Below are 12,885 nucleotides of genomic sequence, written 5' to 3' on the forward strand. Positions count from 1 at the left end.
ACTGACAAGATAGCATCGTTTAGCAGTGCCATTGTACTATCAGGTTTGCAGAAGTAAAAAGGCTTGCCAGCAGAAAGCGACACAATTTGAAGGCATCTTGCGTACTTCCTTCATGTCCAGGGTGCATGGATATGTTATGAATCTACTCCATCGGCGTAAAACAACAAGTTAAATTTACAGTAAACATTTTGTATTAATCTGCATACCGTGTCACAGGTCATAAAATGACTCTCGCTTCACTTAAGTAGATGTTGCATTTCGACGATGTCCTTAGGCTTTAAAAATTCCGCCCTTTGAAAAGAGAGAAACAAATAGTGCATCAGTTACAGGTGCCTATTGTACGAGAATTAGGTTGGCTACAGCAGATGGTTTTAACCAACTGGTACAGCACGAGGGATTATAAAATAGCTCTCGAATGTCTTCCTGTCCAGATTTCTTCGTATGCTGTTGTATAGTGGAATTGCACAGTACCATGCCATTGTTGAATCAAGTCCTAAAGTGAGACAAGCCACAGGGAGCGAAAGGATTTTCCCAACTGTAGGCAGCCTTGTTTAAGCTGTGCTGTGTCATGCATTAGCCTCAAACCTATTTATAATGTTTACAACTAGCGAAACATGCCGAGTCCACAGCTTGCCAAAGAAGCTGAAACAGTGTCTGCAACATTAAATGCAAAATAAATGTGCGAAACCGCTTTTTTCAAGTCGTTTCATATCCAAGCAAGCTTGCCCACTTTGAATTGTAGCAACCAAAACCTTAGTGTCACATTCTGAACACAGTATACAACATTGTTCCCTTCCCATTTTGTGCCATCAAAAAGAACAAGGCTGCAGGTGAAAAGCATTATTTCTTGAAGTAATAAAATATGCATTTAATCCTGGCTGTTGCATGTTCCCATTCTTTACGAAATTAAAATCTACATAATTGCATCTACTAGTGGTTACATAAATTGCAAAACTTACTGTTGTTAGATCTAGATATTTGAAAACCTACAACGAAATTGTGAACAATCCTGTTCACGTGAAAGGCAAATACGTAGTCTTGGCAAATTAATGTACTATTGCCCATTACCATGCAGACTGAGTAGTCATACTTCAATGGTCAAACTGCCACAGGCACACATACACTACACTAGTACCCTTATGTCTCCAGCATTCTTCAAATTTGTGTGATACACATGAGAAGTTTAGTATATTTCTGCATGAACACACTGTATGAATGAAAAAGTAGAGAAGAGTTTATTGAGGCTACAGATACCCCTTAATAGCATGTTCAAGACAGTCACACTTGTATGTTAATGAGGGTGCAAGGTCTGCTGTACATTTCATTTAGTTTCAACTCAAACACCAGACCGAAAGCAGAGGACTGGACATGTAAGCGGTACGGTTACTAGTTGCACCAGTAGGTGCAACTATCTGGTTGTAGTCTCCCTTTCCCTAACTGCAATGTTCACCACTTTGAGTGTACACAAGCTCGCCTATATTTTTAACTTTTAACAATGTTAGGTTTTTTTTTTTTTTTTGGTCGGCATTATCGGCACGTTACCATAAAAAGGATGTGGCATCAGCGGCTCTTCTGCCTTGCACTATGTGCTTAGCTACTGCAGCGAACCACCGAACCAGTCAACCAGTCAGCTCGCAGCAGTTGCAATACTGAATGTGTCGTGCAATAAAGTGACTAGCCTTTTACGTTGCATGTGCAACCATGTCGCATGTGCAACTACGCCTTAGAAACGCAGAGTACCAGTTAATCAAGGCATGTCCAGTAATTAAAAACCATGTTCCAATTTCGCTCACGCCTGTAACAATCACTCTTTCTTGCAGAGTAGAATTTTTTCCAGCACTGATAAGGCACTTCATAATTATCAGTAGTCTACAAGGATTTTGTCATGAGCACACCAAGCCACTTTTAAAGATTGAGCGTAAAGACTTAAGACCAATGCACTTGGCGAGTTTTATTAGCCTACTGCCCAACAGACCATTGGCTAAGTTGAAGCTGGATCAATTGCTCTTGCTCCAGAAATCCAGCGAAATGAAAGCAACACAAACTTTCACCAGAGGTGCAAACTTGAATATGCAGATTATTTTCAGTAACTATCTTGCTGCAGATGTTCAGAACTCGCTCAAGAATGAACTCCGAGTAGCGTCAAAATGAAACATAGCTGTTGCCATATGCAATCTGCCACACTGCTATTGCTCTCAAGGCAGCAACATAGTCAACCCGGTGACATATAAAGTTGATGTGGGACACTGTATCACAATATTCCATTTTAAGGCTGAGCAGGCTTTACAAGAAAGCGTGCAGAAGTTTGTCAACACAGATGGTGAAACGAAGGAACACAACACTCAAGTATTCATAAAATTTTTTTTTTATTTCAGCAAAGTATGTGTAAAAAGTATCGCAGAAGAAAAAAGAAAGGTCCCTAAAAGAAGGTGATGCAATACATACTTTTAAATAAGTCATAGACAACGTATGAACTTGCCCATGTTGCAGGCAAGGGACTCCCCACGAAAAAGTGCTATCAAAGAGGTTATTGGGTTGGAACACTTCTGTGTGCCGTATTTATAAATGTTGCATAGAAAACATGCAAGCCGAACACATCACTATAAAGAACTGCAGGACTTCTCTGTGGAGGACTGTTACACATCTGCAGCGACGTGCAGGGTAGAAGAGACTGAAACCTGAATTGTAACTGGAAAAGAATTTAAAAGAAACTTAGCAACATGGCCTAAGCAATACTTGAACCTTGATATAACGAAGCAAATCAACTATGGCTGGTGTAAGACCCAGATACAGGATATGACATGTTAGTGTACAGCAGAGAATAATTAGTTTCATAGTTGCCCAAAGTATGCATTATCGACCATATGTGCATGCAACAATGCAAACTTGGTGAAACATTGCGAATATTTCTTTGCCTAAGTACCTGTGTAGAAACGCATTCGTCGTAGTATAACATTATCTTGCCCAAGATGAGACTTCGTTATATTCAGGTTCAGCAACGGATTACACCAACCCACAAGCCAGTGGGGAAAACAATGCAGTTTGGTAAATGCATCGAAATGTCGACTTTTGCTACAATTGCTCAACACATTGCATTTCAACTGAGCCCTCAAGTCAAAGCACGTAAGCATAAAACAAAGCAATCCCCTCCCATTCCTCTCATTAAGGACACTTGATGCAAAAATAAATAACACCTGCCCAAGAAGCGAGTACGTCTTGCTGCTTTTCAGAATGCCTTTGCAACTTCGCAGTTGATGCGAGTGGGCTAACGAAAAAAAACGATGCTTGCAAGGCATCCAAGCAGTCTTTGGTATACACTCGCACCTGGGCACAATCTCTTCGAGAGAGAAAGAGGAAATTGCAAACTTCAGAACAGGGCATGACAGCCTATGCATACAACTAACGCTAGGTAAAACGGGCAGGGAAGAGGAAAAAAAAATTCTGGCTTGAGCGCCAGCCAGTACCTGCACCTTATCAAATGCGTAAATTAAAAGATTCGATAAAAAGGGATGTGCGCAAGTATCAAAGACTTCCCATACAGAGAGTGACCTTGTACCTATAATTCTGTAGCATGCATGCTCATTATTTGTCCCTGCACATTTTTCGTTGTAAAAAGGAGCTGTCAAAAATACTGTTGCACCGTTGCAAGATTAAAAAAAAAAGCACAGGATAGAGCAGAATGACTAGTAGAGAGTCAAGATAGTAAAACTACACATCCACAGCAGGGACGTCAGGCATGTTTTCCGCAATGGCAGCGGGTTTAGCTATTTCGTCGCTTTCCGGGTGGCTGCCATTGCTCAGGATGCCTGGTTCGCCTGCAGGCGCAAAGGCTTCCTTGTTGTCTTTCTGTTCCAGCGTGCCCTTCTCTTCTGGTGTCCCATTGCAGTTGGCAGCAGGTTCTCCATTGCTTTGATTTTCAGCAGCAGCAGCTTTTGCTGCGGCAGCAGCGGTGCCGCCCCCCTTGGGAACTGCTCTAACAGCAGCATACTTGCTTGTTGTCGTTGGCTTTGTTGCGGCAGTTTTTGACGCGGTGGCCGTCCTACTAGCAGCACTTCTCTGAGTTATTTCCGTTCGTCTTGCACCAGCCAGCTGCTGGTTGGTGCTGTCTTTGCCGAGCTTCGCATCTCGCGTTGCTGGAACCCTCGCGGAAGATGTTTTCACAGCTGCAGCACCGGCATCCGTCACCTTCTTTGCGGCATCCGTCACCTTCTTTGCGGCAGTCGAGGCACTACCAACCCTCGATGTTGTTCCAGGCCTCGAAATGGGTGCTGTAGTAGGACGATTCGCCGTAGTGCTTGATCCAACTCTCGGTGCAGAGCTACTGCTGGCAGGCTGCATAGATTTTGGTGCAGTCCTGGAAATGGGAGGCCGAGTTGGTGCCGGTTTAGTAGTGGGCTTCTTTTCGGCAGTTCCAACTTCTGCCTTGCTAGCAGACGATGTCAATGCAGATCCGATGGTTGTTCGAGGACGAGGCGCTGTGGATGATGGTGCTGTCGGTTTGGCCTTTGATGCTGGAGCCGTGCTCTTTTCTGGTGGTTTGGATGGGGCGGGCCTAGTGGATCCAGCCGAAGGCCTTGAAGTTGCAGAAACTGGCTTCTTGGTTGGTGCATCGGTGGCAGCCGTGGCCGATTTGGGCTTTAGTGGCTCGGGCTTGCGGGTTAGGTTCGTTTTCGCAGTGGTGCTGCTCGCAGTGGTGCTGCTCGCAGTGGTGCTCTGTTTTGCTGTCGTAGTTGCTGTGGTAGGTTTTGTAGCCACAGGCTGCTTTTTCAGAGGAGACTTAGTTGCAGGCGTAGCTTTAGAGGATGGTTCTGTCTTTGAAGGAAGTGGCTTTGCTGCAGGCTTATCAGTGGAGGATGTCCTTGGCTTTGGAGCAGGCGATGCTTTAGCAGCTGGCTTTGTTTTCTGGGCAGCTGGTGAGAGCTTTGCACCGGAAGTAAGTTTTGCGGCACTAGCCTTTCGTTCGGGTAATGTGTCCTTCTGAGCAGCTGCAACATCAACTTCGGCTTTTGTTTCGGGTAACAAATCTTGCTTCGTGTCTGACACAGCATCAACCTTTGGCTCGGAAGCACTAGTCTCTGCAGTACTTTGAACTAGTTCAGAAGAGGCTGCTTCCTTCTGTTCTGCATGAATCATCTCAGCAGCCTGAGAACCTTGGATCGGAACTTGACCAGCCTCTTTTGCCAACTGCGAAATAACAGGCTCTACGGGCTTCACGAATCGCCACTCATTGTCCCTCTCGGAGTCCGAGTCAGTGACCCCATCTGCCTCCGGAATGTTCTCTGGAATCGCACCTACGTCAACCACAGGAGCGGGAGTTTCATCAACCGTAGGTTTTGTGTTCTCGCTCATGCAGTGCACCACGTTAAGTGCGACAGACTTCTGCTCCATATGTTCCTCAATCGCGGGACTCTGGGACTGAAGATGCGGACTCTGTGCCTCCTCGGAAAGATTCTGATACGACGGCTCACAAGGCTGTTCAGCATCACCGACTGGAGATATAGCAGCTGTTGCAGGTTGTTGGGGCTCAACTTGCAGTAGAGAGTCTGGAGACTGCAAGGAGGGTTCTTCAGGTGGATGTTCTAAGGCGAAGGAGTTTTCGGTACTTGTAGGTACAGCAAAAGAGTCTTGGACGAAAGGCTCAGAAACTTGGCTGCCAAGCACAAAACTGTCTTGGGAACCTGCGTAGGACACTTCCGCTGGCACTTGTTCTTGCTGCTGAACAGGGATATTGTAGCATAGATCGTCAACTTTTTGTTCGCTTTCGTCAGACTGCACATTGAGAATGTTCTCCACAGGAGGAGATTCTTTGAGCTCGCAAAAGATAACAGCACTATCTTGCTGGACAGGCTCGGCAGTGACTTTCTCAACAATGGACTCCGCAGAACCACCCAAAGAGGTGTCATCAGCGTCGTCCGTACCAAGGCTCTCCAATGTTTCGCAGACAGGCTGCTCATTTTGGGCATTTTCGCTTGTGACATATGCCATGCTTGTGTCTTCATGCGGCACTGCAACAGTCTCACAAATAAAAGCACTATCTGCTGCATGAGGAGGCGCACTCGCCTCTGCAAGTGACTGCATGGCTGAGCTGTTAAGGTCAATAGACACAAGGTCATCCGACTGGAGGCTAAGGGGCTGATTATAACTAAGTCCACTGGCAGCCATATCGGCATCTGTGCCATCCTTGACGTGCTCGGGCTCCAACGGCTGTGCTAGCTGCATTTCCTCTTTGTTGAGATCAGACTGTTGCGCATTTTCATACAAGTGATCAAGCTGTTGCACTCCTTCCTGGTTGTTACCAGGTGACAGCATGTTGCCATGGATATCGTCTGAATGTTCCATACCTATGGTTTCAGCATCACGTACTGCCCGAGTGGCCTCAGCAACTGCAGCAACATGTTCAGCAGCATCTGGTAAAACAACAGAATCCATGTCACAGAGCTGTGCAAGCTTGCAATCTTGTTGGTCTTCTGGTAATGTACTAAGGCACTCATCCTGAATGGCTGATGCCCCATGTTGCTCTTTTGCTGCCTCCATTTCCTGGACATCCTCAGGAAGAGTGCTCACATCAACTCCTTCGTCTGGAAGCTCAGCCTCTCTCGATGCTGCAGGTTCAGCAGGAGCCCCAACAAGGTCACCAGCAGCGAGCAGTGGATCTTGGGGCAGCATATGTTGGCCAACTGGAGAAGGCTGCCTAGCATCAACTTCCTGGTCGAAACTAGTATCGAACTCTTGATGCTGCTGTGTTGGACTTGGTGCTGTACAGAAAGTCTGTTCCTGAGGCATTTCAAGTTGGCTGCTAGCCTCATTAGCTCCTTCTGCGAAGGAAGAGAACCGCTCCGCACTTTCAGTCCCACTTTCTTCCAGGGTCCCTCCAATACCAGAGCTTTGAAGGCATTCGGCTGTCTCGAGGTCATGCCCATAGCCTTCGTCATCGAACGGGTTGTGGTGCACAGCCTGCCGTTCTGGTATGTTGTCACCGTATCCATTAGCAGCATGCGAGATGCCGTCGGGTTGATCAAACTTGTCTTCCAGACTGCCATCAGTTGGGATGGCACCGTGAAACTGCTCAGGTAAATCTGAGAACTTTCCACTTTCTTCAGTGTGAAGGAGGTGCACTTGATCGACAATTTGGCCAGCAGTGATGACATCTTCATTGACTCTATGCAGCGCTGTTTCGATCGTTCCTTGAACCACATCAGAGGCCACCTGAAGCATTTCAGTTTCGGCGGCATGCTCATAGGTGTGGGAATTCACAGCTTCAGCATCGAATAAGTGGGCTCCGTAGCCGTTGCTGTTGAACCTGGAAGCATCGAATTCGCTCGCATTGAAGGCCTCCTTTGCATCTTCGGCCGGTGTTGCTGGCACCTCGTTTCCAGGCACTGGATTTGGGAAGTAGTCTACAATGTCCAGAACGCAAGGCTTAAAGTCGCGAGGATCACGCAGGAAGACAACTATGGCTGTGATGTTGTCAGATGAGCCCATGTCTCTGGCCGTCTGCACGAGAGTGTGGGACACATAGGGTGCACTCTCCGGGTCCTCAAGAACTGCGTGGTACACTCTCGATGCCACATTCTTGGGGCTCAGCTGGTCCCAAAGACCGTCGCAACCCAAGACAAGGAAGTCTTCGGTGCCATCAAGGTCCATGCTCACCACATCTGGCTCACTGGTTACAAATGGCTTATGCTCGGCATCTCCTGCAAGGAAAGAAAAAAAGAAAAAATAGTAGGTGCTGCTGCTGCTGCTACTGCTACTGCTACTACTAACACAAGAATAAGAAGCAACCTCAAGAAACCAGAAAAATCTAGAGGCTTGAAGCAATGGCCAACAAATTTCATGGGACCAGTTTGACCGGTGAGCTTTCTGCTGCACTAAAGGTAGTGTGCTTAATGATGGAGGGGTAATGTGGACGGTGCATGAAAGAGGCAGTATATTTCTATCTATAGTGCCAATGAAGTCGTGCACACTACACATGCTGCAAACAATGGAAGGCGAGCATCACAGTGGTTCGTGTTCATGCGCTGCAGTTTGCTGCGCATGCATGCACGCCACACGCATGTGGTGCAGCCCAACAATTACACCTGTAGCAAGGCAACTACCACTACTCAGCATTAAGTAGTTTTATTTCTCAATGAATAGATAATAAAGCATAGACTCCTAGTAAAGTACAGCCTAACTTCAAGCATGGATTGTCGCACCTAAACAATGGCAAATCATGTTCCGCAGTCTGAACAACCAGTTCACATAGTACAATGTTTGTCACCGAGTAATAACGCGCAGATTTTTCAGACTTCTCATCAAGATACTAATACCATTCAAATCATGATAATTTCTCGATTCTGTCGCTATAACTCAGAACCTACTTTCATCAGTGTCTCGTGACATGTTCTGCCTGATTGTCAGTCCCATTTTAAGCTTTATCAACCACTTGCGACTCTTAAGTAAAAAGGAGCAAGGTGAGCATTCTGACAAGAAAGACGAGGTAAGCACTAATATATTCAACAAACCTTAAAAGTACAGATAATGAGGAAATCTAGAAAGTTAGCCTAGATGCAAGATAATTTCTGCCAGTAATCAAAGTAATCATCAATTGCAGAATGACTGCACTCTACATGAAAAATAAGTATTGTCTTGCCAAACCATAAAGAAGATAATCAACTTTATACGAATAATTCGTACAAAGGAGTGATAGCACGGTGTTAAATTGTGTAGTATATTAGCCTTTAGCTAATTCTGCAGCAAGGTTAGGAATGGCAGTAACTAGCAGGCAAAACAAAAATAAAAATTGACAAGTCAGAGCCATTATTAACCGAACAAAATGGCATGCCGTAGCCTTAGGCAAGGGCAAGGAAAACTTGAAACAAGACTAACCGATGGCTCTTGACACGCCAAGTGCGCCGTTTACCCTCCAGATGCCCATCAGTAGGACTACTCCTCCAAGTTCTTCTATCCTTTTTCTTTCATCCTGAAATTGAAAGCAATTAGTACAAGCTTTGCAAAATGGTCATGCTCGCACAAAAATTCAAGTACATGCCACGAGAAACCAATTGAACTAATGTTTAAAATTGTGAAGTTAAAAAGTCCAGTACTAAGGACGACAAAGTTGTTTACTGCTACAACTACTGCCCAATAAATATTTATGTATACCTGTTGCAGAAAGTGTCCCACAGTGCAGAGGAAAGTGGACCGAATTGTCTTTTCTAGTTTTCTAAGCAATTTGCTTCTTTATACAGACTACCTCTTTACACAGTTTGTCACCTTAAGTCTTGTGGACACTCTGCACATGTCAGCTCTTGCTGCACCAACAATGCCACTGGGGCAGCTTGCATATTGCTAATGTCAAGGTCATACAGCTCATCGTTCGTTTCTGTAGGCAAAGCGCCCAGAAACCTAAAGTGTCCCCCTTCAATGTTCTGAAATATTTCATTACTGACGTTACATGACTTTTTCTGCAAGAATGGCTTTAAGGTTATTAATAGCATGATAGCACGGAACTCAAAAAGAGGGATTAAGAGGCACACAGGAGCAGGAAAAAAAACTTGTGCAGAAGCGAGTCTTGTGCAGCAATGTCATTCAGTAAGTACCAACTCGTCCAGAAAAAAAAAATTGTGCGTAACTGTAATAACCTGCAATGGCGGTACAAAATGTCAAATGCAACAGGAAAATACTAATGGCAGCTGTCACTTAGTATCTACTGTATACTAGGTCAGACTTTAGGGAAAGCCTGCGTACATCATTAGGCATCATTCACCATCACATTTTTGTCCCTGCACCACTTTTTTTCTTTTTATGTGCGATAAAACCTGCTTAGCTGACAGTTGACCTGAAGAGCAATATTCAAAAGCACAGATCAAAACACATTAGCATCAAAATAGACTGTGGTATCCTGTATGTATACCCCTAGCATGTAGTTTCCTATAAGCAAAATCCGAACCTTTATTGCCATACTGCACAAGAAAACGTAGAGAACGAAGTGAGCGCATGACTAAAATAAGGAGGTTATGCAATGCAACAGGAACATATATGGGAGCGAGCAATGAAGATGCTTTACATTGGATGTTCCCAAACATTACACGACAAACATTTCAAATTTGCTCTACTACAACACAGCTGTTGCTCAGAGATTACAACTGTTTTGCAGTCTTAGGTACACATAAAATTGCATAGTTTTTAATTTTCTTAGCCAGATGCAGTAAAAAAAAATGTGCAGAATGAAATCGCACTAGACAGCATGTGCAATTACAGCACCTGCCAACAAGGATCCGACACTATTTAAACCTGCAGCCAGCACCGAAACTCGCCTCTCTCTCGGGCTTGTGGGGGTTGACCAAGGGTATGGGGATGCCTTTCCGGACCAAGATGGCCTGCGAGTCGCCAAGCCAGCCTACAACAAGTTGCCGCTGCTCACGCACCAGGCAGCAGACAGCCGTGCAGCCACTCTTGAGGCCCTGTATTAAGAACACAGCATTTATGAGTGCTATCTTGCGAGTATGAATCTCGAGTGTTAGCGACACACAAGAAAGTCAAGAAAAATGAACTAATTATGGTCTCATCAGTGACAACCTGCCGAGATCTGGTCTAAAAGGGAAAAAAAATTCTGTAAGAATGGTGTAATGCATAATCACAAAGCCTTACCATTCAAGTGAATACAGAATACTATTTTGTATGATCAGCGTCATCGCACTTTTGGTGCGACATGTGATGGCCTCGACATATATTGGAATAGCTAATAAGAAGAGGTTCAAGAGGTATCCGTGTATATTTTTTCTCCACACCAACTGCGTCAAAAATTTCATTTTTGTCACCTTTTTTACAACGCCACACACTCTTCAGTGATCAAATCTTACAAGGTGGCTCCCCTGCAGGTCTCGGACTACGATTTTTACACAGTACGACTTGTTTTGAAGAAAACAAAAAGTTACACATTTATTGGATTTAGGGTTACAGAGTACAAAATGAATCGGTAAAACAGAAGAGCTGTTGATAATGTGACCTGACGAGCAAGCTGCTACCAACCACTCAAGAGAAATGCGAGGCAGATTGTCTGGATTTTCTTCATCCAGAAGTCTAAAGTGCCATGATGTCAATGAAACTTTGGCATTCGAATCATTCGGATATTGTTGAAGACCAAAAAAATTCATGTAACAGGGAAGCTCACTCTAGTGTAAAATACACAAGAATGTCATGGAGCTACACTGTTTTTCTCCTTACCTCTCTTGATGAACGCTGTAGAAAGTTTCGGTCCGTCAGGAGGAAGCCTTCACGAACGGCATTCACTGGATCGGTGACAAAGTCCGGTTGCACAGCTATGTTTCGGTGAAGGTGAGCGGTCGCATAGTCAGCTGCCTCTACACCAGCATGACCATCAAAAACTGCATAGTAACTGTACTGAGGAAGGCCCTGCAAGGAGTAGGGAAAAAAACAAATATTCTATGAGAGTGCAATTATTTTAGAGTTGTGAATGACCTACCAAGCATCGCTATTTGTAATGCAGAAAAACTCCCAAAACAGAGCGTGAATGCAACGAGACGCTTTCATCTACTACCAATCGTGCTGCAGTACAAACAATGAACAGCAAATATAAACACAAGTTACACAGCCATATTCTCACCACCTCGCAAGAACATTCACGAAGACAAATTAAGTACATTCACATAGTGAAAGGTGATAACACTTATCAAGAACACTCAATGTCAAAAGCAGCTAAGCAAGAGCAATTTTGCTGTGCAGATAGCAGCCACGAGCAGTTTCAAGCTCCTTCCCAAAAAGTGGAGTGGGCAGAGTACGAAAAATGACACGAGAGTAGCGAGATTCTCCTTATTTTATTACTTTCAGCCCGCACACTTGGAGCAATGAAAGCAACCATGCATTGTTTGGCACCACTAATACTAGTCATATCTGTGCTATTTATACGAGTAGCGACAATGACAACTATGCAGTGTTGTTACACAAATGTACATAACTGACCGAGAGTAATGGCACACATGTGACCGACAAATTTTAAGCATATTTTTCTGCTGTCCTGCACTGAATGCCAGGGCTTCGAATATTTTAGTCACATGTTATATTCCTGCTCACTTGTTGCCTCTGACCCCTCACCAGTTACGCTACACTTTGCGTCCACAAACATGTCGCGTAACTGGTGAGCAGTCAGAGGCAACAAGTGAGCAGGAATATAACATGTGACAACTAGCCACCCTTCGCCACATCATGTTGGGCAGGTGTAACAGTACTGTGAACAATGGGAACGGGCAGTGCCAGGACGCCACGTATCCCGAAAAGGTGGGAGCATAGATATGCTCTGAAGACTCAACGACGCAACGAAGGGCCATTCAGTGGCTTGAGGAGGCACTGGCAAAGCAGAGGAGAAAGGGAGCCGACGCCCCGGACAAAAGGAGCGGAGGAGCCCGAGTATCCAATGCCTAGCCGGAGCACAACGTCCTCAAGATCTAGGCCCTGGGACTATAGGACTATTAGCCATAGTCTTCAGATAGGGAATACCCGCACCCTGCGTGGCCGGCGACTTCCCGCACGCCAGATGCGTAAATAAATGTTTCTCTCTCTCTCACCAATTACAGATGCCAATGGCAGATCGACTGGACCTGCTCTCAATCCCATGACCCCCCCCCCCCCCTTCCTGCTCACTGTACAATGCTTGTACTATTGTACTATTGTTCTCTCAATGAAATTCACAACACTATTGGTGTATGACCTCAGAGATTGTACGGTGTATGTGGTCACTACCAGAAGAAAGGGCTGTAGGATCTGTAGCTTTCACTAAGAGAACATTGTCTAGGCTCTGAGAAGGAGAATTGAAACTATGAACAACCCTTATACATGTCCTATTGTACATTTCCTCGCAGGGGAATTACTGAAGACATTCAGAAA

At 45.0% G+C, this 12,885-nt stretch overlaps 1 protein-coding gene across 4 annotated transcripts in view; it reads right to left on the reverse strand.

Moving 5' to 3' along the window:
* Positions 1-2,347: 2,347 nt before the first annotated feature.
* Positions 2,348-12,885, reverse strand: part of LOC119181439 (uncharacterized) — a 120,594-nt gene continuing 110,056 nt past the window's right edge. For all 4 annotated transcript variants that reach the window (XM_075888961.1, XM_075888962.1, XM_075888963.1 and 1 more), the window contains exons 4-7: positions 11,209-11,397; positions 10,299-10,445; positions 8,869-8,962; positions 2,348-7,694 (exon numbers count right to left, since the gene is read on the reverse strand). In XM_075888961.1, coding sequence (XP_075745076.1) covers positions 3,709-7,694; positions 8,869-8,962; positions 10,299-10,445; positions 11,209-11,397 — 4,416 coding nt within the window. In that variant the 3' untranslated portion in view covers positions 2,348-3,708. The remainder of the gene's footprint in view (positions 7,695-8,868; positions 8,963-10,298; positions 10,446-11,208; positions 11,398-12,885) is intronic.

This window comes from Rhipicephalus microplus, chromosome 3 (assembly GCF_043290135.1).
Source record: "Rhipicephalus microplus isolate Deutch F79 chromosome 3, USDA_Rmic, whole genome shotgun sequence".
Lineage (NCBI taxonomy): Eukaryota > Metazoa > Arthropoda > Arachnida > Ixodida > Ixodidae > Rhipicephalus > Rhipicephalus microplus.